The sequence below is a fragment of the Symphalangus syndactylus genome, chromosome 4 (genome assembly GCF_028878055.3).
Source record: "Symphalangus syndactylus isolate Jambi chromosome 4, NHGRI_mSymSyn1-v2.1_pri, whole genome shotgun sequence".
Taxonomy (NCBI): Eukaryota; Metazoa; Chordata; class Mammalia; order Primates; family Hylobatidae; genus Symphalangus; species Symphalangus syndactylus.
In genome coordinates, this window is record NC_072426.2 from 25,520,092 (window position 1) to 25,545,350 (window position 25,259).

The 25,259-nt window shown below is 37.4% G+C and overlaps 1 protein-coding gene across 8 annotated transcripts in view; it reads left to right on the forward strand.

Annotated features, from left to right (window-relative positions):
• ATAD1 (ATPase family AAA domain containing 1) overlaps nt 1–25,259 on the forward strand; it is a 104,630-nt gene that overhangs the window by 46,486 nt on the left and 32,885 nt on the right. For 7 of the 8 annotated variants that reach the window (XR_010120464.1, XR_008657061.2, XR_008657063.2 and 4 more), the window contains exons 3-5: nt 10,894–10,992; nt 13,209–13,329; nt 18,978–19,178. Coding sequence is in view for 2 of the 8 variants with exons in the window: in XM_055274311.2 (XP_055130286.1) it covers nt 10,894–10,992; nt 13,209–13,329; nt 18,978–19,178 (421 nt within the window). In the remaining 6 variants the exon portion in view is untranslated. Of the gene's footprint in view, nt 1–10,893; nt 10,993–13,208; nt 13,330–14,501; nt 14,592–18,977; nt 19,179–25,259 lie in introns of those variants that run through there. The other variant, XR_010120465.1, reaches the window with a different exon arrangement.

Sequence of the window (25,259 nt, forward strand, 5' to 3'; positions counted from 1 at the left end):
CTCATTTCTTCCTTCCCCACTCCAGGCAAAAATATTATTTTAATATTTCCTGTTCCACTTCTTAATCTTTTTGAAAAAATAATACTTTACATGGAGAAAAAAATGAAATAGCATGAAAGGGTAAAAAATCATGTGAAAGGGTAGAAAATCATATGGAACAGTCAAAAAAATGGGTATGCAGTAAAAAGTATGTTTTCCTCCTTCTTTTGGCCCCCACACACACCCCATCCAACTCATTTTCCCTCCACAGAAACAACAACCACTTGGAGAGACCTACTTTTAAAAAAAGCAAGCAAACCATGGTGATCAGAAAATATAACTTTCATTAAGCTGTAAACAAGAAAGTATGCATAAACATAAGCCATTTTTACAGTAGTCTAATCATTATTTTGTTTTTCTGCTTATCTAGTGGCTCACTTAAAAGTCTCAAAACTAGGCAATTGTATAACTTCTTCCTAGGACACAGTTTGTTTGGTGGCAGTTTTGGTGTGTTTTTTGGTGTGTTTTTTGGTGCATTTCATTTATTTGCCAGCCATATTCTGCTCTCCCAAATGAAGAATATTAGTGTTTCAGCAAAATATGGGATTTAAAATTAGGCAAATCAGTATTTGAGCTCTGTTCATGACACTTCCTAGCTGTATAATCCTGACATATCTTTTAATTTCTCTGACCTGTAAATTCCTCATCTAAATGATAAGGATAATAATAGTTACTTCTCAGGTTAATTTTAAGGGTTGATTGTAAATTACCTAGCACAGCGCTAGATATGGTAGGTGCTCAATAAAACCATTAGTTCCTTTTCCCTTTTCTTTTAATGATGTATTGTGAATACAACCTGAAGAGATTGTTAAAGTGGGACTGCTGTTGCAGGAAAGAGATCTTAGGTAAACTTGACAAGATAACATTTTCTGTCTCTATATAAACATTATTCATTTGTCATTTTTGTTTAGGACGTTCCAGATAGAAATAAAGGCTATTCTTTAAATCAAGAGACAATTTTAAAAGCTTTATTTAGGCATACAGTAAAATTTTCAGGGCAACTAACTAATAGGGAATAAAACAGGGTTTCTCAGATCAGGCATTGTTGACATTTTGGGCCAATAATTATTTGGGATGGGGAAAGGGAGGCTGTCCTGTGCCTTGTAGAATGTTCAGTGGCATCTCTACCTCTGCTGACTAGATGCTGGTATCACCCTACCCCCAAGTGTGACAACCAAAAGTATTTCCAGACTTTGCCAAATGTCCCCTGGGAAAACCACTGTCTTCGAGCATTGCTTAAAAAGAACACATGTGGGAGGGTTTCACATTTACTGTAGCATAATGAAAATGAAGAGTAAATGTTATTCAGATGCTAAAATAGGATACCTTTTTTTTTTTTTTTTATACTTTAGGGTTTTAGGGTACATGTGCACAATGTGCAGGTTTGTTACATATGTATCCATGTGCCATGTTGATTTCCTGCACCCATTAACTCGTCATTTAGCATTAGGTGTCTCTCCTAATGCTGTCCCTCCCCCCTCCCCCCACCCCACAACAGTCCCCGGAGCGTGATGTTCCCCTTCCTGTGTCCATGAGTTCTCATTGTTCAATTCCCACCTATGAGTGAGAACATGCGGTGTTTGGTTTTTTGTCCTTGCGATAGTTTACTGAGAATGATGTTTTCCAGTTTCATCCATGTCCCTACAAAGGACATGAACTCATCATTTTTTATGGCTGCATAGTATTCCATGGTGTATATGTGCCACATTTTCTTAATCCAGTCTATCGTTGTTGGACATTTGCATTGGTTCCAAGTCTTTGCTATTGTGAATAGTGCCGCAATAAACATACGTGTGCATGTGTCTTTATAGCAGCATGATTTATAGTCCTTTGGGTATATACCCAGTAATGGGATGGCTGGGTCAAATGGTATTTCTAGTTCTAGATCCCTGAGGAATCGCCACATTGACTTCCACAATGGTTGAACTAGTTTACAGTCCCACCAACAGTGTAAAAGTGTTCCTATTTCTCCACATCCTCTCCAGCACCTGTTGTTTCCTGATCTTTTAATGATGGCCATTCTAACTGGTGTGAGATGGTATCTCACTGTGGTTTTGATTTGCATTTCTCTGATGGCCAGTGATGAGGAGCATTTCTTCATGTGTTTTTTGGCTGCATAATAAAACTGGCTAGCCATATGTAGAAAGCTGCAACTGGATCCCTTCCTTACACCTTATACAAAAATTAATTCAAGATGGATTAAAGACTTATATGTTAGACCTAAAACCATTAAAATCCTACAAGAAAACCTAGGCAATACCATTCAGGACATAGGCGTGGGCAAGGACTTCATGTCTAAAACACCAAAAGCAATGGCAATAAAAGCCAAAATCGACAAATGGGATCTCATTAAACTAAAGAGCTTCTGCACAGCAAAAGAAACTATCATCAGAGTGAACAGGCAACCTACACAATGGGAGAAAATTTTTGCAACCTACTCATCTGACAAAGGGCTAATATCCAGAATCTACAATGAACTCAAACAAATTTACAAGAAAAAAACAAACAACCCCATCAAAAAGTGGGCAGAGGACATGAACAGACACTTCTCAAAAGGATACCTTTTATAACTGACATGTAAACGACTTACGGCAGTAAAAGAGAAGGTATTTACAAGAGACAAAGGAATCTACAAAAGATTATTGATTCAGTAATTTTACAGGGGCAAGATAAATAGGAGATTTATTCTATTTGGTTATGTGATGTGGTTCATAGCACTTTTTAAAAATTCTTATGAGACAAGATTTCTCTCTTATCCAGGCTGGAATGCAGTGGCATGATTATGGCTCACTGCAGCCTTGATCTCCAAGGCTCAAGTAATCCTCTTCCCTCAGCCTCCAGAGTAGCTAGTACTATGGGCATGTACTGCCATATCCAGCTAAGTTTTGATTTTTTGTAGAGATGGCATCTGTGTTGCCCAGGCTGGTCTCAAACTCCTGGGCTCAAGCAATCCTCCCAACTCAGCCTCCCAAAGTGCTGGGATTACAAGTGTGAGCCCCCATTCCTGGCCCCCATAGTACTTTTTTTTTTTTTAAAGCTATTAAACACATTTATGCTAACCTCCTAGCCATTCTATAACTAAAATGCTGTGTGGTGTGAATTTCCTTTTAGAGCAGTCATAACCCTGGACAGACAGCAAGATTCTATATAATCAAAAGCATTTTAGGAAAATGTAATAACCAAAACTTAGGTAAACATGATTTACCAGAGTCCCTTCATTTCTAAAATGTTCACTTAATTGAAATTTGAATTTGTTATGTATAGATTTTTAAAGACTCTTTTGTGGTTATAAACTCCAATCTTAAAATTGAAGAAATCAGGGCAAATATGTAGTCCCTTCATTTCTAAAATGTTCACTTAATTGAAATTTGAATTTGTTATGTATAGATTTTTAAAGACTCTTTCGTGGTTATAAACTCCAATCTTAAAATTGAAGAAATCAGGGCAAATATGTGTGGTAGTCGAGTATGGACTCTAGTGTTGGACTCCTTGAATTAATATCCTGTTTCTTCTCTTGGCTAACTTTTTTTTTTTTTTTTTTTTTTATACTTTAGGGTTTTAGGGTACATGTGCACAATGTGCAGGTTTGTTACATATGTATCCATGTGCCATGTTGATTTCCTGCACCCATTAATTCGTCATTTAGCATTAGGTGTATCTCCTAATGCTGTCCCTCCCCCCTCCCCCCACCCCACAACAGTCCCCGGAGCGTGATGTTCCCCTTCCTGTGTCCATGAGTTCTCATTGTTCAATTCCCACCTATGAGTGAGAACATGCGGTGTTTGGTTTTTTGTCCTTGCGATAGTTTACTGAGAATGATGTTTTCCAGTTTCATCCATGTCCCTACAAAGGACACGAACTCATCATTTTTTATGGCTGCATAGTATTCCATGGTGTATATGTGCCACATTTTCTTAATCCAGTCTATCGTTGTTGGACATTTGGGTTGGTTCCAACTCTTTGCTATTGTGAATAGTGCCGCAATAAACATACGTGTGCATGTGTCTTTATAGCAGCATGATTTATAGTCCTTTGGGTATATACCCAGTAATGGGATGGCTGGGTCAAATGGTATTTCTAGTTCTAGATCCCTGAGGAATCGCCACACTGACTTCCACAATGGTTGAACTAGTTTACAGTCCCACCAACAGTGTAAAAGTGTTCCTATTTCTCCACATCCTCTCCAGCACCTGTTGTTTCCTGATTTTTTAATGATGGCCATTCTAACTGGTGTGAGATGGTATCTCACTGTGGTTTTGATTTGCATTTCTCTGATGGCCAGTGATGATGAGCATTTCTTCATGTGTTTTTTGGCTGCATAAACGTCTTCTTTTGAGAAGTGTCTGTTCATGTCCTCTGCCCACTTTTTGATGGGGTTGTTTGTTTTTTTCTTGTAAATTTGTTTGAGTTCATTGTAGATTCTGGATATTAGCCCTTTGTCAGATGAGTAGGTTGCAAAAATTTTCTCCCATTGTGTAGGTTGCCTGTTCACTCTGATGATAGTTTCTTTTGCTGTGCAGAAGCTCTTTAGTTTAATGAGATCCCATTTGTCGATTTTGGCTTTTGTTGCCATTGCTTTTGGTGTTTTAGACATGAAGTCCTTGCCCACGCCTATGTCCTGAATGGTATTGCCTCGGTTTTCTTGTAGGATTTTAATGGTTTTAGGTCTAACATATAAGTCTTTAATCCATCTTGAATTAATTTTTGTATAAGGTGTAAGGAAGGGATCCAGTTGCAGCTTTCTACATATGGCTAGCCAGTTTTCCCAGCACCATTTATTGAATAGGGAATCCTTTCCCCATTTCTTGTTTTTGTCAGGTTTGTCAAAGATCAGATAGTTGTAGCTGTGCGGCATCATTTCTGAGGGCTCTGTTCTGTTCCATTGATCTATGTCTCTGTTGTGGTACCAGTACCATGCTGTTTTGGTTACTGTAGCCTTGTAGTATAGTTTAAAGTCAGGTAGCGTGATGCCTCCAGCTTTGTTCTTTTGGCTTAGGATTGACTTGGCGATGCGGGCTCTTTTTTGGTTCCATATGAACTTTAAAGTAGTTTTTTCCAATTCTGTGAAGAACGTCATTGGTAGCTTGATGGGGATGGCATTGAATCTATAAATTACCTTGGGCAGTATGGCCATTTTCACGATATTGATTCTTCCTACCCATGAGCATGGAATGTTCTTCCATTTGTTTGTATCCTCTTTTATTTCATTGAGCAGTGGTTTGTAGTTCTCCTTGAAGAGGTCCTTCACATCCCTTGTAAGTTGGATTCCTAGGTATTTTATTCTCTTTGAAGCAATTGTGAATGGGAGTTCACTCATGATTTGGCTCTCTGTTTGTCTGTTATTGGTGTACAAGAATGCTTGTGATTTTTGTACATTAATTTTGTATCCTGAGACTTTGCTGAAGTTGCTAATCAGCTTAAGGAGATTTTGGGCTGAGACAATGGGGTTTTCTAGATATACAATCATGTCATCTGCAAACAGGGACAATTTGACTTCCTCTTTTCCTAATTGAATACCCTTTATTTCCTTCTCCTGCCTGATTGCTCTGGCCAGAACTTCCAGCACTATGTTGAATAGGAGCGGTGAGAGAGGGCATCCCTGTCTTGTGCCAGTTTTCAGAGGGAATGCTTCCAGTTTTTGCCCATTCAGTATGATATTGGCTGTGGGTTTGTCATAGATAGCTCTTATTATTTTGAGATACGTCCCATCAATACCTAATTTATTGAGAGTTTTTAGCATGAAGGGTTGTTGAATTTTGTCAAAGGCCTTTTCTGCATCTATTGAGATAATCATGTGGTTTTTGTCTTTGGTTCTGTTTATATGCTGGATTACATTTATTGATTTGCGTATGTTGAACCAGCCTTGCATCCCAGGGATGAAGCCCACTTGATCATGGTGGATAAGCTTTTTGATGTGCTGCTGGATTCGGTTTGCCAGTATTTTATTGAGGATTTTTGCATCAATGTTCATCAAGGATATTGGTCTGAAATTCTCTTTTTTGGTTATGTCTCTGCCAGGTTTTGGTATTAGGATGATGCTGGCTTCGTAAAATGTGTTAGGGAGGATTCCCTCTTTTTCTATCGATTGGAATAGTTTCAGAAGGAATGGTACCAGTTCCTCCTTGTACCTCTGGTAGAATTCAGCTGTGAATCCATCAGGTCCTGGACTCTTTTTGGTTGGTAAGCTATTGATTATTGCCACAATTTCAGAACCTGTTATTGGTCTATTCAGAGATTCAAATTCTTCCTGGTTTAGTCTTGGGAGGGTGTATTTGTCGAGGAATTTATCCATTTCTTCCAGATTTTCTAGTTTATTTGCATAGAGGTGTTTGTAGTATTCTCTGATGGTAGATTGTATTTCTGTGGGATCGGTGGTGATATCCCCTTTTTCGTTTTTTATTGCATCTATTTGATTCTTCTCTCTTTTCTTCTTTATTAGTCTTGCTAGCGGTCCATCAATTTTGTTGATCTTTTCAAAAAACCAGCTCCTGGATTCATTAATTTTTTGAAGGGTTTTTTGTGTCTCTATTTCCTTCAGTTCTGCTCTGATTTTAGTTATTTCTAGCCTTCTGCTAGCTTTTGAATGTGTTTGCTCTTGCTTTTCTAGTTCTTTTAATTGTGATGTTAGGGTGTCAATTTTGGATCTTTCCTGCTTTCTCTTGTGCGCATTTAGTGCTCTAAATTTTCCTCTACACACTGCTTTGAACGTGTCCCAGAGATTCTGGTATGTTGTGTCTTTGTTCTCGTTGGTTTCAAAGAACATCTTTATTTCTGTCTTCATTTCATTATGTACCCAATAGTCATTCAGGAGCAGGTTGTTCAGTTTCCATGTAGTTGAGCGGTTTTGACTGAGTTTCTTAATCCTGAGTTCTAGTTTGATTGCACTGTGGTCTGAGAGACAGTTTGTTATAATCTCTGTTCTTTTACATTTGCTGAGAAGAGCTTTACTTCCAACTATGTGGTCAATTTTGGAATAGGTGTGGTGTGGTGCTGAAAAAAATGTATATTCTGTTGATTTGGGGTGGAGAGTTCTGTAGATGTCTATTAGGTCCACTTTGTGTAGAGCTGAGTTCAATTCCTGGATATCCTTGTTAACTTTCTGTCTCGTTGATCTGTCTAATGCTGACAGTGGGGTGTTAAAATCTCCCATTATTATTGTGTGGGAGTTTAAGTCCCTTTGTAGGTCACTGAGGACTTGCTTTATGAATCTGGGTGCTCCTGTGTTGGGTGCATATATATTTAGGATAGTTAGCTCTTCTTGTTGAATTGATCCCTTTACCATTATGTAATGGCCTTCTTTGTCTCTTTTGATCTTTGTTGGTTTAAAGTCTATTTTATCAGAGACTAGGATTGCAACCCCTGCCTTTTTTTGTTTTCCAGTTGCTTGATAGATCTTCCTCCATCCCTTTATTTTGAGTCTATGTGTGTCTCTGCACGTGAGATGGGTTTCCTGAATACAGCACACTGATGGGTCCTGACTCCTTATCCAGTTTGCCAGTCTGTGTCTTTTGATTGGAGCATTTAGCCCATTTACATTTAACGTGAATATTGTTATGTGTGAATCTGATCCTGTCATTATGATGTTAGTTGGTTATTTTGCTCGTTAGTTGCTATAGTTTCTTCCTAGCCTCGATGGTCTTTACAGTTTGGCATGTTTTTGCAGGGGCTGGTACCGGTTGTTCCTTTCCATGTTTAGTGCTTCCTTCAGGAGCTCTTTTAGGGCAGGCCTGGTGGTGACAAAATCACTCAGCGTTTGCTTGTCTGTAAAGTATTTTATTTCTCCTTCACTTATGAAGCTTAGTTTGGCGGGATAGGAAATTCTGGGTTGAAAATTCTTTTCTTTAAGAATGTTGAATATCGGCCCCCACTCTCTTCTGGCTTGTAGAGTTTCTGCTGAGAGATCAGCTGTTAGTTTGATGGGCTTCCCTTTGTGGGTAACCCGACCTTTCTCTCTGGCTGCCCTTAACATTTTTTCCTTCATTTCAACTTTGGTGAATCTGACAATTATGTGTCTTGGAGTTGCCCTTCTCGAGGAGTATCTTTGTGGCGTTCTCTGTATTTCCTGAATCTGAATGCTGGCCTGCCTTGCTAGATTGGGGAAGTTCTCCTGGATAATATCTTGCAGAGTGTTTTCCAACTTGGTTCCATTCTCCCCATCATTTTCAGGTACACCAATCAGACGTAGGTTTGGTCTTTTCACATAGTCCCAAATTTCTTGGAGGCTTTGTTCATTTCTTTTTATTCTTTTTTCTCTAAACTTCCCTTCTCTCTTCATTTCATTCATTTCATCTTCTATCAGCGATACCCTTTCTTCCAGTTGATCGCATCTGCTACTGAGGCTTCTGCATTCTTCGCGTAGTTCTCGAAACTTGGCTTTCAGCTCCATCATCTCCTTTAAGCCCTTCTCTCCATTGGTTATTCTAGTTATCCATTCTTCTAATTTTTTTTCAAAGTTTTTAACTTCTTTGCTATTGTTTTGAATTTCCTCTCGTAGCTCAGAGTAGTTTGATCGTCTGAAGCCTTCTTCTCTCAACTCATCAAAGTCATCCTCCATCCAGCTTTGTTCCGTTGCTGGTGAGGAACTGCGTTCCTTTGGAGGAGGAGAGGTGCTCTGTTTTTTAGAGTTTCCAGTTTTTTTGGTCTGTTTTTTCCCCATCTTTGTGGTTTTGTCTACTTTTTGTCTTCGATGATGGTGATGTACAGATGGGTTTTTGGTGTGGATGTCCTTTCTGTTTGTTAATTTTCCTTCTACCAGACAAGACCCTCAGCTGCAGGTCTGTTGGAGTTTACTAGAGGTCCACTCCAGACCCTGTTTGGCTGGGTGTCAGCACCGGTGGCTGCAGAACAGCGGATTTTCGTGAGACCACAAATTCAGCTGTCTGATAGTTCCTCTGAAAGTTTTGTCTCAGAGGAGTACCCGGTTGAATGAGGTGTCAGTCTGTCCCACTGGGGGGGTGCCTCCCAGTTAGGTGGCTCAGGGGTGAGGGACCCACTTTAGGAGGCAGTCTGTCCGTTCTCAGATCTCCAGCTGCGTGCTGGGAGAACCACTACTCTCTTCAAAGCTGTCAGTCAGACAGGGACATTTAAGGCTGTGGAGGTTCTCGCTGAGTTTTTGGTTGTCTGTGCCCTGCCCCCAGAGGTGGAGCCTACAGAGGCAGGCGGGCCTCCTTGAGCTGTGGTGGGCTCCACCCAGTTCGAGCTTCCTGGCTGCTTTGTTTACCTAAGCAAGCCTGGGCAATGGCGGGCGCCCCTCCCCCAGCCTCGCTGCCGCCTTGCAGTGTGATCTCAGACTGCTGTGCTAGCAATCAGCAAGACTCTGTGGGCATAGGACCCTCCGAGCCAGGTGCGGGACACAATCTCCTAGTGTGCCGTTTTCCAGGCCCGTTGGAAAAGCGCATTATTAGGACGGGACTGACCCGATATTCCAGGTGCCGTCTGTTTTCCCTTTCTTTGACTAGGAAAGGGAACTCCCTGACCCCTTGCGCTTCCCGAGTGAGGCAATGCCTCGCCCTGCTTCGGCTCGCGCACAGTGCGCTTCACCGACTGTCCTGAACCCACTGTTAGGCACTCCCTAGTGAGATGAAACCGGTACCTCAAGCAGAAATGCAGAAATCACCCGTCTTCTGTGTCGCTGGGGCTGGGAGCTGGAGACCGGAGCTGTTCCTATTCCGCCATCTTGGCTCCACCCTCTCTTGGCTAACTTTTAACCAAAGGCAAATTACTTAATCATGCTAAACTTCAGTTTCTTTTTCTGTGATTGGGAAAATATTATGACTATCTCATAGTATTGGCTCTAAGGATTCAACAAGTTAATCCTTTTACTGTATTTTGGCATAATATTTGGCACACTCAGTAAATGTTTTTCATTATCTTTATTTTAATTGAAAGCTTTGTTGTATTGCTAGAACTCATAGGTTTAATGCCGGTTGTGCCCTGCTTTGAGAATATACGCAAATATACTTCTAATTTAGAGTTTTTGTTTTGTTTTGTTTTGTTTTTTGAGACGGAGTCTCACTCTTTCGCCCAGGCTGGAGCGCAGTGGCGCAATCTCGGCTCACTGCAAGCTCCGCCTCCCAGGTTCACGCCATTCTCCTGCCTCAGCCTCCTGAGTAGCTGGGACTACAGGCGCCCGCCACTACGCCCGGCTAATTTTTTGTATTTTTTTTAGTAGACACGGGATTTCACCGTGGTCTCAATCTCCTGACCTCGTGATCCGCCCACCTCGGCCTCCCAAAGTGCTGGGATTACAGGCGTGAGCCACTGCGCCCGGCCAATTTAGAGTTATTTTTATTATAACTCTGGTTGCCTAGTCCCAGGAACTGACTTCTACCTAAAAGGGACAGCATATCAGAGCAATTTAAAATGGGATATGTATGGCCATCTATTGTAGATACCTGGATTAATTTGAAGGAAGTTGGACATCTGTTTCAGATATTCAGTTTAAAGAAACTTCAGTTATTCATTTCTTGCCCTCCTTAACTCCTCTGTCTTTCATCTTGAGATTTTACCTTTACCTGTCGTGATAGTCCTATTAGGAATGAGAAATTAAGCTGTATCCTAGAGTCTCATTGAAACAATGGGAGCCCCTCTTGGAAGTGCAAGATCTCTTCAGTCACATACCCCGTTTTCTCATTTCCTGAAAGGTGGTTAAATTTCCCTGATATCTGTGGAATAGAGCCTCAAATCGTTACCTGAGGGCTTACAATGGAGAAGGCTAAGATCAAGGGGCCTAGAATATCCTTGAAAATTTCTTGTATATCTGTTCATTGCTCTTTAGACTTCACATATATCTATTTCGAAGTGCCAGTATCTAAATATCAAATCAAAGCAGGTTGTTTGTTCTTTTCATTCTAGGCAGAAAAACTAATGAAGCAAATTGGTGTGAAAAATGTGAAGCTCTCAGAATATGAAATGAGTATTGCTGCTCATCTTGTAGACCCTCTTAATATGCATGTATGTATCTTTAATCTTATTTAAGATTTTTTTAGAGGTGGGGGTGGATTCTAGCATTTTGTGTCAGGGGTCCTAAAGATCATGGCCGGGTCATTGATTCTCTAGGCTGAATCATAAGACTCGGCATATAGTTGTATTCCTGCATATGATTTATTACACTGAAAAGATACAAGGCAAAATTAGCAAAGGGAAGGGGGCATGGGATGAATTCTGAAGGAAGCCAGGCACAAGATTCCAAGTGCAGTCACACAGTGCTTAATTAGTGCATCAAGTTGTGACAACACACGTGCAGTGTTGTCACCAGGAACGCTCACTGGAGACTCAGTCCCCAACATATTGATTGGGGGCTGGTTTTATAGCTTCCCTCTTCCCTTAAATGTACCAAAATTCTAGACTCCCAGAAGGAAAATGGATGTTTCACCATAAACCATATTGTTTGCACGAACAGTTTAGGCACAGTGAGCTGTTCTTGTCAAGAAATTGTGGCACTCTCCTGAAATCTAAGTTCCCACATGCCAGCCAAGGGCAAATCTTGCAAGTATGCCTTTCTAAGGATAACAGTCTCAGGCCTACTTTGTTAACTGTTTTCTGTACATATTTGTTTAGTAAAACTTTTATATATTTGCCTTTGTGGTATATAAAGCGTACTGCTTTGTCATGTGGATGTTTGTTTTATAGAGTTTAAACCTAGATTTTCATAATATGGTATGATAACACAGGATACTAAATCCCAGGTTTTCCATTAATGGTCTTGGCAAATGATTTCCTCTTTGAGTTTCAGTTCCCTCATGTATAATCTAGAGATAATAATACCTGCTTTACCTACTTCATAAGGATTATTTTGAGGATGAGATTGATGTAATGTATAAGATCCTATATGAATATTTTGTAACAATAAGTATACATTTATAAGTGCTATAAATAGAAAATATTTGCCTAATACATTAACGTTATATTACTATAAATAAGTAGAATGAAATAGCCCCATCTCCAAATCTAGAAAATAAAAGTCTGCAATGTCTTAATATCTGTGTGTACAGAGACATACACACACCCTAGAATTAAGCCTGCATTTGAATTTGATTTATAGATTTACAATGGTACCTTCTTGGAACCCTGCCTATATTAATTTCTGAATAAATCTGTACTAACAGACTTAGTTTTTTGTTGCAGTTACAACGAAAGTTTTTTTTTTTTTTTTCAGATCTGGCTGCTGGTTTGCACCTTCCCTTTTTATCATTTTTTTTTACATTATGAAGGAAATGAATCTGTTGTAAAGTATTGCTTCTGATTGGCCCCAACTCCAGCTCCTTTACTGTGCCAGTCCTTTCAGGACAAGTTGAATCAGGTTTTTCTTGTCTATTTTGAAAATATGTATGCCCTGTTTTTATTTATAAAGATACTTCCTTAAGTTTTAACATAGATTTAGTTTTTTTTTTTTTTTTTTTTGAGACAGAGTCTCACTCTGACACCTAGGATGGAGTGCAGTGGCGTGATCTTGGCTCACTGCAACCTCCGCCTCCCAGGTTCTGGCAATTCTCCTGCCTCAGCCTCCCAAGTAGCTGGGACTACAGGCACACACCACTACACCCGGTTAATTTTTTTTTTTTTTTTTTGTATTTTTAGTAGAGATGGGGTTTCACCATGTTGGCCAGGCTGGTCCTAAACTCCTGACCTCAAGTGATCCTCTCACCTTGGCCTCCCAAAGTGCTGGGATTACAGGCGTGAGCGACCACACCTGGCCCGTAGGCTTACTTTTGATGGATAAAATTCAGAAGCCATGTTTTGTAAGAACTTATTTCTAAAATTAATTTCTGTGATGCTTGACAACATCCTGTATAAAATAGGTACATTCCTGATGAGCTCTTTCCCATCAGCCGGTGCTAAATTATGTCTCAGCTGGTTCTCAATATTCTTGTGGCAGAGTATTTCCTCCTTATAAGTGGAATGAATTTAGCTTATTAGACCCTTGCAGATTTTTGAGTACCTGACTTACAGATTTTTAATAGTAGATAGTTGACTATTAAATTCCTTTTTCCAGTTTTATAGCAGTTTATTTCATTCCTGCTTGGAAAAGTCTTTACTCATGTTAATATATGATTTTAACTTATTTATGTGTAATTATCAGATTAACATTTGCCATTTTGGGAGGGTTCTTTTTACTTTAGTGAGTGTACATTTGTACTAAAGTTCATGTTGACCTTAACTTTTGCCAGGTTACTTGGAGTGATATAGCAGGTTTAGATGATGTCATTACGGATCTGAAAGACACAGTCATCTTACCTATCAAAAAGAAACATTTGTTTGAGAATTCCAGGCTTCTGCAGCCTCCAAAAGGTATGGTAAAGATATATATTCGCCTAAAGCATTAAAATCCTAGAAAACATTGAAACTTTCTGCCATTGTAGAACTAGTTTTTGTGAAATCAGATTCTCAAGAGGATGCTGAGATCTAGATGAACAGTTTCTTAAAATAATTGCTCATTCTTCAACTTCTGAAATAGAGATAAACTTTTTCCCTGTATTTACGTGTTAAAATACTTGTTAAAATAATCTCCTTCAATTTCTTTTCTCTTACTTCCAAGTAAATTAAAATTTGGAAAACCAAGATTAAATAAAGATTCAAAGTCATAATACAAGTTTTTTGTTTTGTTTTCAAGCCAAGACATTTTTTTCTTGTTTCACAACTCCAACAATCTTATTTTTAGAATGTAATGAATCTTTTTCAGGAAATATTGATCTGCAGATGAACTAGAAATTAAATATGTAACTTTGATGGAGACATTTGCTTATTCAAAATCACTTTGAAAGTCTTGGAACTCAAGAATGTGCTCATAACTGCATCATTAAGTGTAATTCTTGTTTATTCAAGTATTTCTTTTTTTTCTTTTCTCTCTTTTCTTTTCTTTTTGAGATGGGGTCTCACTCTGTCACCCAAGTTGAAATGCAGTGGCATGATCTTGGCTCACTGCAATTTCTGCCTCTCAGGCTCAAGTGATCCTCCCACCTGAGCCTCCTGAGTAGCTGGGACCACAGGCATGTGCCACCATGCCTGGCTCTTTTTTTATATTTTTGGTAATGATGGTGTTTCACCATGTTGCTCAGGCTAGTCTTGAACTCCTGAGTTCAAGTTCTTCACCTGCCTTGGCCTCCCAGAGTGCTGGGATTACAGGCGTGAGCCATTGTGCCCAGCTAGTGCAAATATTTCTGTCATGCTTAATTAAGGCTTGTTAAAGGTGATTCGGATGGAGTGTACATAATTTACAGTGAGAGATGTGTGTGTGTTACTGTGGCGTTCAGATCCAAATTTCACGAGATAGCTTATTTTCATCTAGCGGAAGCTCTTAGCTAATGTATTGCCAAAACTATATGGGTTTGATATGTTGTTAGTCAAGACTTAACTCAAATTATTAGTCACATTGATTTTTCAAAAAAGTGGATCTTTAAAAATATCAAAATAGCATTATGTATGTTTAAATTATAATGCTTATAATCTTTCTAAATTTGCAGCTATATCAATAAAGCACATTAATTTACATATCAAAGGTAACTGAAGCCTATACCTGTGCATTTTTATGAACTACGTAATTTTTGTTTCTGGTAAGTGGAGGATGACAGTTAACAGCAAAAATGACATGTTCTTTTATTATTAAAACAACAAAGCTATTAGGTATTTCTTTTTGTTTTCTGAAATAACAACACTGCTTATAGTTTTTCCTAACAAAACACTTTCAGTTTATTGTGATTCCCACCACCCCCCAAAAAACTTTGAATGATTATCTGAGCCCAGATCAAAAATGTATGGCCATAGTTGGATTATTTAGTTAAGTCTTTACTACCCTCTTCCAGGTTATTTGTAGTCTGAACAAAAAATGACTTTTCTGCATTTTTAGTTCTCAATTTGACAATGCTAGTGAATTTAGGAAAGTAAAATACCCTTTATATGCTGTTAGAGAAAGCTTCTTTTTTTATCAGTGTTATCTTAGACCAGGTAATTGGGTGATTTCTCCAGTTGGACTTAGGTTTAAAGACCCATTTAGCAGAGTGGATACCAAATTATGCAGGAAATACTTCAAAAGTTATATGTAAATTTGCTTCTTATTTGAAAGCATTGTCCAATTTAAAAGTTACATGAATATTTTCTGATTATATAAAGTTTTGCTATTTGAACTTTTTCACCTTTATGTTTTTGGATAATTTTTAATCAAGAATAACAGTTTCGAAGATCATTAATTTACTTTTTGATCCTCAACATAAATTGGATATTAGTGTATAGAAGCAGGGTGTAAAATTAGGTGCATCCTTATTTGTTCCATTTTGGGACTGGAACTAGGTTACCTAGGTTAGAGTTATTGGCAATTTTATGTTATCCTTAGACAGTTTATTGCTATCTGAGCTGAAAGTGATCACTGCTTCACATAGACTACAAAAAGATAATTGGAGAGTGACTGTGCAGTATCCATGCGGTGCATGAGGTCATATGTAACTATTGTGTATAGACACAAAGTTGAAGTTAATGCACACCATCATGCCGCTAATTGATGACAGGGAAGTGGGGGCACACATAAGATATTGATGGTTATATTAAAAAAGTGATTTTTTTCCCTCAAACATCTAAAAATTTACAACAGTTAAAATTCCAACAAAATCCATCTGAATACCATATGGCTTCCTCTGTAAACTTTCTGAATTCTGTATTGTTATTTTGGTATATAAATTTTATTATATTTGTGAATGTTATACTTCATGTTTTGGTGCATTCTTTAAATTGTGAATAACCTAAGGAAAAAAATAATTTTAAGAATAGATTTTCTGTTATAAAGACCCATATTCTTCTCAAGTACTTTATATTTAAGTAGACTTAATTTATATGGATGTGTATTTTTGCACCATTTGGACAAATTTTATATGAAAGCCAATAAACAGTTGCCCAAAGAAGAAAAATAGTCACTAATAAGGTGGAATATTTGTCACAAATGAGGATTATCTCAAATTTAGATTTGTTTATCCCAATACTTTTTTTCTTCCTTATCCTTTTTTTTTTGGAGACAGAGTCTTACTCTGTCACCATGCTGAAGTGTGTAACCGTAGCCCACTGCTGCAGCCTCCTGGGCTCAAATGATCTTCCTGCCTCTGGGTCCTGAGTAGCTGGAACTGCAAGGCATGTACCACCATACCTGCCTAATGTTTTAATTTTTTGTAGAGACAGGGTCTCACTTTGTGGCCCAGGCTGGTCTTGAATTCCTGGGCTCGTTATCCTCCTGCCTGGGCATCCCAAAGTGTTGGGATTACAGGTGTGAACCACTGTGCCCAGCCTCTTCCTAAATCTTTTGTTTGCATATAGCACTTACTAAGTAAAGCCATTACCAAAAACATCCGTCTTAAAAAGGGATTTAAATTTTTAAGTCTCTATGAAGCATAAGATAATAAACACAGTTTTTATTTGTTGAAATTAGTCATAAAAGTATCAGACGAAGCTCAAAGAACTAATTTAAAGGTTGCAAAGCTAATAATAAAAGCCAAATGCCTCACATTCATTGCAGTACTCATTTTGTTACCCATCATAATTATTACCACTGTGGAGACCATTTTAGGAAAGTATATAGAAAAGATGCCACTCTAAATATTGTTATCTCTAGACTCACTGATAATTTGTCAGACAAAGCAATGTGAATTTTAGTGTAACTTTTTTTTTTTTTTTGAGACGGAGTCACGCCCTGTTGCCCACGCTGGAGTGCAGTGGCGTGATCTCAGCTCACTGCAACCTCTGCTTCCCGGGTTTAAGAGATTTTTCTAACTCAACCTCCCAAGTAGCTGGGATTACAGGTGTGCACCACCATGCCTGGCTAATTTTTTGTATTTTAGTAGAGTCAGGGTTTCACCGTATTAGCCAGTATGGTCTCGATCTCCTCACCTCATGATCTGCCCACCTCGCCGTCCCAAAGTGCTGGGATTACGGGCGTGAGCCACAGGAATGGGGATAAAGCAGTTTACTGAATAACTATAAGGCTAACACTTATGTAACTACTACCCAGGTCAAGAAGGGAATATTGACAGCTTGTGTACCTTCTCTGTTACAGCCTGTCCCCAGAAAGTTAGGATAGCCAAAACCTTTCTTTGCATATTGAATCTTTAGGCACTCCAGACACTCGTAACTGCTCAGTTAATAACACTAATTGTAATACTTGAAGAGGAAAAACTTAATCCTGCTAAGAAGTAACAAAACCGAACTACTAGAAGGGAAATATTCCAAGTGATAAATGAATAATTTGAAACAAACACAACATTCTAAAAGCACTGAATATGTTTATGAAGTGGTAGAGTAGCTGCAAAGTCCACAAAATATGGAGGCTTTTGCATAAATACTTTGTTCTAAAAACCTTGAAATTTAATTTAGTTTTTAAGAAAGTACTAAGTGTAACAATATAAAAACCTGGAGATTTAAGTAACGTGTATAAGTTTTATAATGGCTATGCATTCTATATTAAATTATGTGATCAAAATGATGAAATTAATGATAATTCCAAGTATCTGCAAACAAGTGGTTTTAGATTACTATTCTTTATTGTTTCATATGAGCCATCCAGAAGAGAAGTGTCAGTAAAAGATTCAAATTATAGCTGACTTAACCAAATTTTAAGCACCTAAGTGAACTTAATTAAAATTTGCAGAATGCTTGAAAATACAAATAACATGTATTGGTAAAGCTTATGGATTTAAATTTAAAAGTCAGCTTTGGAAAAGTTTAGTTTCGTATGATTAAACTTGGATTAGTTGCTGTTAGAACTTGAATCTTCAAGAATTATAAAGACCAGTAGAAAATTCTGTATATGCTTGAGGAAGAGCTTGAACATTATTTTGAAGTGTTTGATGTGAAAAATAAAATTGCTACAGTTACGTAATCAGGTGCAGATTTCTTTTTTTTTTAACTTGAGATATTTTTGGGAAATTTCATACAAAATTATTTTTCTTCTCATTTTGAATTTTATTTTTATTATATATAAGAAAATTTTGGACTCCTCCAGATCCCTTACAGTTCACCCTAGCATGCCATCTATATAGATGGCATTTTAAAAAATACTGTTTCATAGGAAAAGTTGAGCTTTGAATTAAGCAAATATTTTGAGAGGTCTGCCTATTACAGTTTTTGTTAGGGCTGTCTGTAGATGGTTTATTTTAATAACCATCTTAGTACTAAGTTTAGGTGCCAAATCATGTAGTACTGAATTTAGTAATTTGGTAAAATTATAATTTTAGTATTATACATTTAGTGTTATTATATATTTAATATTATTAAATTTAGAAATTGCTGTCGCATTTTACTTGGGAAACAGTTGGTGGTGGTTCCCAAAATGTTCAAGATCCCAGCCTCTAGATCCCTTGTATTAAAAGTGTTACCTTAAATTGTATTTAGCAGCAAAATGCTGTTAATGGAGACCATAGGTTAATAATACAGTTTTATTCTTTGGAAATTAAAACAGGAGTGACTGATAATTTCTGTTTCTTTTAGGAAAAGATTATTTGTTTGGAAAAAGGCACATGTCCTTTGGCTAAAACTTAATCTGTGAGCAACAGCAAAACAGTGTTTGCCACAATCTGTTTTGAAGTTGTTTACCTTCTGTAGGCTAATATCAAAGCACTGTGGTGCTTTGTTTGCTTGTGAAGGTGGAGGGCCTTAGATGATTTTGTTTATCAACTGTTGATAAAGTGGTATGAATTTGGATGTCAAGGTGAGCATTTAAACCGAACCTTTTCATGAAGGGAGAGGGCACAGGATGCTGTAATCCCCAAATACATGCTCTTAACTGACACTGAGCTTAGAACATGGCATCTTCCTTTCTCCTGTCTTACCTACTATAAACAAGATTAAATAAAAGCAGAATTGAATATTGGGAAAGTTTTTTGTGGAAAGAATATTCTATTGATTATCATATAAATTAAAGCAAATATCCCCTTAAAGGTAATAAATAACATATTCCTTTCCAGGTGTTCTTCTCTATGGGCCTCCAGGCTGTGGTAAAACGTTGATTGCCAAGGCCACAGCCAAAGAAGCAGGCTGTCGATTTATTAACCTTCAGCCTTCGACACTGACCGATAAGTGGTATGGAGAATCTCAAAAATTGGCTGCTGCTGTCTTCTCCCTTGCCATAAAGCTACAACCATCCATCATCTTTATAGATGAAATAGGTATGCTATGTTTTCTATATGAATATTTTTAAAGGCCATTTTTAGAGATATTTAGATAACCAACCAGTTTTTAACATTTATTAGGCCATATTAATAAAACAAAGAACATAACCAACATCATAATATGCTATGTATAATTTCTGTGTTGTAGAATGAACGATAGACTATATATTCCCCTACTTCATAGATAGGTTTTTCTGTCTTTTCTCTGTTACAAACAGTATGCAGTGGACATCCATGTACATGTTTTCTCATGCATATATGTTTGCCCGGGAAAGATACCTAGAAGTTGAATCATTTGGTTGTGTGATGTGTCTTATCTTCAACCTCACTAGGATTACCAGTTCTTTAAAGTTATTATACCTCTTTATGTTTTCCTGCTTGGTAGTAAATTTGGGCATCTTTTAGCATGTTGATTAGCCATTTGGGTTTTCTTATTTGTGAATTGTCAATATTTCTTTGGAGTTATTTGTAGTTTTTTTGTTGATGTTTATTATGATTACACCTATTTTCTAGTCTGTTTATCTTTGTTTCTGATAGTTTTTTTTTACAATTTAATATTTGGCTATAGTCAGTATTTTTCCTTTGTGGTTTATACTTTTTGTATCTGGTTTACAAATACCTTCACTATCCCCATAAATGTTCTCTTTTTAAAAATTATGTATAGCATGAGACAGGAATCTAATTTCATTCTTTTCCAAAAAGACAGCAAACTAGACTATCCTTTGCTGTATGTCATGACTTTTGTATTAATGGACTCTTGCTATATTTTATGTATCAATATTTTTGTTCTGTTCCTGGTACGATGTATATATAAATATATATACAGTTATACTAATACTGTATTATTATTATTGGGATATATATTTATATAGCTTTATTACTGTAGTTTTGAATTATATTTTATTATAGTTAAATTTAGTATGGTAGGCTATGTAAACATGTAGAGAGAAAAATAGATACAGATATGTAGTATAGCTTTGTTTTGGTTACTTGTTTGCTTTATGTATCTTTTCTCAGCAATTTACTCCAGTTATTTTGGTGTTTTGATGTGCATCTTGAACAGAGGAATATATAGCTAGTTTATTTTTTATTTTTTATTTTTTTAAGACAGCATCTCACTCTGTTACCCAGGCTGGAATGCAGTGGCATGATCATGGCTCACTGCAGCCTCAACCTCCCCAGGCTCAAGTGAACCTTCCATCTCAGCCTCCTGAGTAGCTGGGACCACAGGTGTGTGTTACCACACCCCACTAATTTTTGTAGAGTCAGAGTTTCTCCATGTTGCCCAGGATGATTTAAAAGTCTTCGGGCCAAGCGATCTGCCCCTCCTTGGCCTCCCAAAACGTTGAGATTACAGGTGTGATCCACCACACCTGGCCTATTAGCTATATTTTCTAAAAATTTTAATCTAAGCTTCTCTTTAACTGGGAAGTGTGATTAGTTTGATTTTATTATGATAGCTGAGATAATTCAGATTTTTTTTTTTCACACTCTGTCACGGCTGGATTGCAGTGGCACAATCATGGCTCACTGCAGCCTTGACCTCCCCAGCTCAAGTGATCCTCCCACCTCAACCTTCCAAGTAGCTGAGAATACAGGCATATGCCACCATGCCCTGCTAATGTTTTAATTTTTTTGTAGAGACGAGGTCTCACTATGTTGCCTAGGTTGGCCCCCCAACTCCTGGGCTCAAATGATCCTCCTGCCTTGGCCTCCTAAAGTGCTGGGATTATAACACCTAGCTGATTTATTTCTGCTATATTATTTTTTGCTTTTAATTTACCAGTCTAGTAGACTTTTTTGCTTTATTCTCTTTTTCTTGCTACAGGTTTAGAAATTATACATTCTTTTATTTTAGTGAAACGTTTAGAATATCAACTTAAAAGTCAAAGGTAATCTCTACCCTCCTCCCAAATAATTCACAGAGAACTTAGAACTCTTAGGTAATAATAATATCTCATCTCTTACATGTTATTGTTAAACATTTTGTTTTTCTTATACCTTCTATATTAATTGCTATTTTATACTGGCATTTCTTGTTTAGTGCCACGTTTGCTAGGTTTTTTGCTCACCATTGCTTCTTTGATCTTGTCTTTTCTGGATTTAACTTTGTTTTTACTGAAGTCTTTCAAAGTTCTTTCAGCAAAGGTTGTACAAAGAGTAGATTCTGTGTGTGAAAATGTGTTAATTCTACCTTCTCTCTTAAATGATACAGAATCACTTTCAGCGTCTTAAAGCTATAATTCCATTGCATTCTAATCTTTCTAATCTTGTTGCTTTTGAGAATTCTCCTTATTACCCTATATTTTTAAGTAATCTATCCTTTCTCTGTAGTTGCTGTTAGATTTTTATGTCGTTCTGCTATTTAAGTATGGTTTTTTTCTAGGTTTGCATTAATTTTCATTTAGCCTGCTAAGCCTTACGGTGGTTTATCTGAGGATGTGTGACTTTCATTAATTCTGGAGGATTTCTTAGCCATTGTATATCTTTGCATGTTGCAATGCTCCCATTAAAAAAAAAAACAATTCTCAGGCCAGGTGTGGTGGCTCACATCTGTAATCCCAGCACTTGGAGCGGCCAAGGCAGGAGGTTTCCTTGAGTCCAGTAATTCGAGACCAGCCTGGACAACATGTGAGACCCCGTATCTACAAAAAAAATACAAAAATTAGCCAGGTGTGGTAACGCATGCCTCTAGTCCCAGCTACTTGGGAGGCTGAGGTGAGAGGATCGCTTGAGCCCAGGAGATTGAGGATATTCAGTGAGCCAAGGTCATGCCACTGCACTGCAGCCTGGGCAACAGAGCAAGACCCCATCTTCAAAAAAAAAAATTCTTCACCTTTTTCATTTTGAGTCATTTCTACAGTTTGTCATTTAGTTCTGTACTGTATTTCATCAATTCTAAGACATACTGTTTTGTTTTTACATTTTAACATCTTCGAAATTGGGATAGCATGTTACAATTGAGTTGGCAGCATTTTAAGTTTCTTGTTGGTACATAAAATAATGGTACAACTTAAAAATAATTCAATTTTTGAGTAGGTTATAAAAAGTAATTCTTTCCTTGGCTATATTTAATCTTTCAACTATTGGGTTTGTTTTTTGTTGATTATATTTGAACTTTAGAAGTTCTGTTTGGTTCTTTATAAAATGTTTCCCTTTTTTTACTGTAGCTTGTTATTTTAGAATTTCAATCCCTTTTATATCTTTAGAATTTTAAACATACTATTTTTGTATAGTTTTCGAATTGCTCTTTTCTGAAATTCTAATTTTACTTTATGTTGACTTTTTTTTAATAGTGGTTTGTTTCCTTGTGTCATTTGTAACATTAGATGGCTTTAAGCTTGTTTTTATATGAGAATTCTTTTTTGCCTAAGAAGATCCAGAGTAACTTTTTCTATCCTCAGCTTAGAACTTCAGGGGTCTGATCGTTGAAAACCAATTTTAGATAATTTCTCAGTTTGCATGTTCCCAGACTGAATGGTGATACAAATTTAGACTTCATACCTGAAAGAGACACCCCATGGTCCTAGTTTTTTGTGTAAGGAGGACATTTTTACCCCTCAGAGCCCAGGCAAAGATGGACAAGTTTCCTTGTACAGTGATGAGCAAAATTTTTTTTTCTTGTGTACACTTTCTGTGTTAATCCTTCCAGGCATCTTGGCTTCAGCCTGTATGTGGATGTTAACAACAAAGCAGAACCTTTTGATACTATATATGTCTATATGCATACCTGCTGTGTATACAAACACAGCAGACAGTGGCATAATCACATCAAGGTTTTCCAACTCTTATGTTCAGTTCCACTTTTTTCTGAACTCTGGGATTTTTTTTCTTTGTTTCTTGCAACTTCATATCTTCATTAACCTTTTTCAAAATACATTAATAGTCTTTATTTTTAATAATGGTTTTAAGTTTGCAGAATTGAGCAGAAATCATATAGAGAGTTCCCATGTCCCCCAGATATATAGTTTCTCCTAGTATTAATACTAGCATGAGACATTTAATAATAAACCAGTATTCATACATTGTAATTAACCAAAGTCCATAGTTTAAGGTTCATTCTTTGTGTTGTACAGTTCTTTGGGCTTTGACAAAGCATAATGTTTTTTATTTATCATTATAGTCTCATACACAATAGTATCAAATATTTGTCCTTCCCTTTTCCTCCCAAACTGCTGGCATCTGCTGATCTTTTTTTACTGTCTCTATAGTTTTACCTTTTCTGTAATGTTACAGTTGGAATCATACAATATGTAATCTTTTCAGACTGGCTTCTTTCCCTTAGCAATATGCATTTAAGTTTCCTCCACATCTTTTCATGATTTGATAGCTTATTTTTATTGCTAAATAATATTCTATTATGTAGATGTACCACAGTTAGTTTCTCCATTCATCTATTAAAATGACACCTTGTTTTGGGGAATTAGGAGTAATGCTGCTGACAGCATCATGTGTAGGTTTTCCTGTGGACACAGGTTGCATCTCAATTGGGTAAAATACCTAGGAGTACCACAGCTCGATCATACGGTAAAACAATGTTTAGTTTTGTAAGACACTAGCAAACTGTCTTCCAAAGTGGCTGTACCATTTTGCATTTCCATCAGCAATAACTGAGGTTCCTGTTGCTATACATCTTCTCTAGCATTTGGTTTTATTAATTTTGGGGATTTTAGCTATTGTAATAGGTATATAGGTAGCTAATAGTTTCCCATTTTTAAAATTTGCATTTTTGTAATGACATGATGTTGAACATCGTTTCATATGCTTATTTGTCATCTGTGTATCTTTGTTGAGGTGTCTGTTCAAATCTTTTGCCCATTTTAAAACAATTGTAATATTTTTTATTGTTTGATTTTTTAATTTTTTTTTTTTTTTTTTTTTTGAGACAGAGTCTCGCTGTCGCCCAGGCTGGAGTGCAGTGGCGCAATCTCGGCTCACTTCAGGCTCCGCCTCCCAGGTTCACGCCATTCTCCTGCCTTAGCCTCCTGAGTAGCTGGGACTACAGGCGCCCGCCACTGCGCCCAGCTAATTTTTTGTATTTTTAGTAGAGACGGGGTTTCACTGTGTTAGCCAGGATGGTCTCGATCTCCTGACCTCGTGATCCGCCTGCCTTGGCTTCCCACAGTGCTGGGATTACAGGCGTGAGCCACCGCGCCCGGCCCGATTTTTTAATTTTTAATTGATACATAGTAATTGTACATATGTATGAGGTACCTATGCAATGAGCAAATCAGGCTAATTGTGGTGTCCATCACCTCAAAGATTTATCATTTATTTGTGTTGGGAACAACAATTAGGTTATTATCTTATTGTTGAACTTTAAGAGTTCTTTTTATATTTTGGGTACAAGTCCTTTACCAGGTATGTGTTTGCAAATATTTTTTGCCAGTCTGTGGCTTGTCATTTCATTTCCTTAGCAGTATCTTTCACATAGCAGGAATTTTATTTTATTTATTTTGTTTTATTTTATTTTATATATTTTTTGAGACAGAGTTTCACTCTTGTTGCCCAGGCTGGAGTGCAGTGGCGCGATCTCAGCTTACTGCAACCTCTGTCTCCTGGATTCAAGTGATTCTCCTGCCTCCAAGTGATTCTCCTGACTCAGCCTCCCAAGTAGCTGGGATTATAGGCATTCACCACCATGCCCAGCCAATTTTGTGTTTTTAGTAGAGATGAGGTTTCACCATGTTGGTCAGGCTGGTCTCAAACTCCTGACCTCAAGTGATCCACCCACCTCGGCCTCTCAAAGTGCTGGGATTGCAGGTGTGAGTCACTGTGCCCAGCCAGGAATTTTAAGTCCAACTTACACATTTATTTTTGATGGATCATGCTTTTGGTGTTACATATAAAAATTAATCAAGTCCAAGGTCATCTAGATTTTCTTCTATATTATTTCCTAGAAGTCTTATAATTTTGTGTTTTACATGTATATTTGTGATCCATTTTGTGTTAATTTTTGTGAAAATTACAAAGTCTGTGTTGGTCAGTTTTTTTGCCTGTGAATGTCCAATTGCTCCAGCACCATTTGTCAGATGTGCATTTACTTTTTTTAAAAAAATCTATCCAATTTTTTGTTTG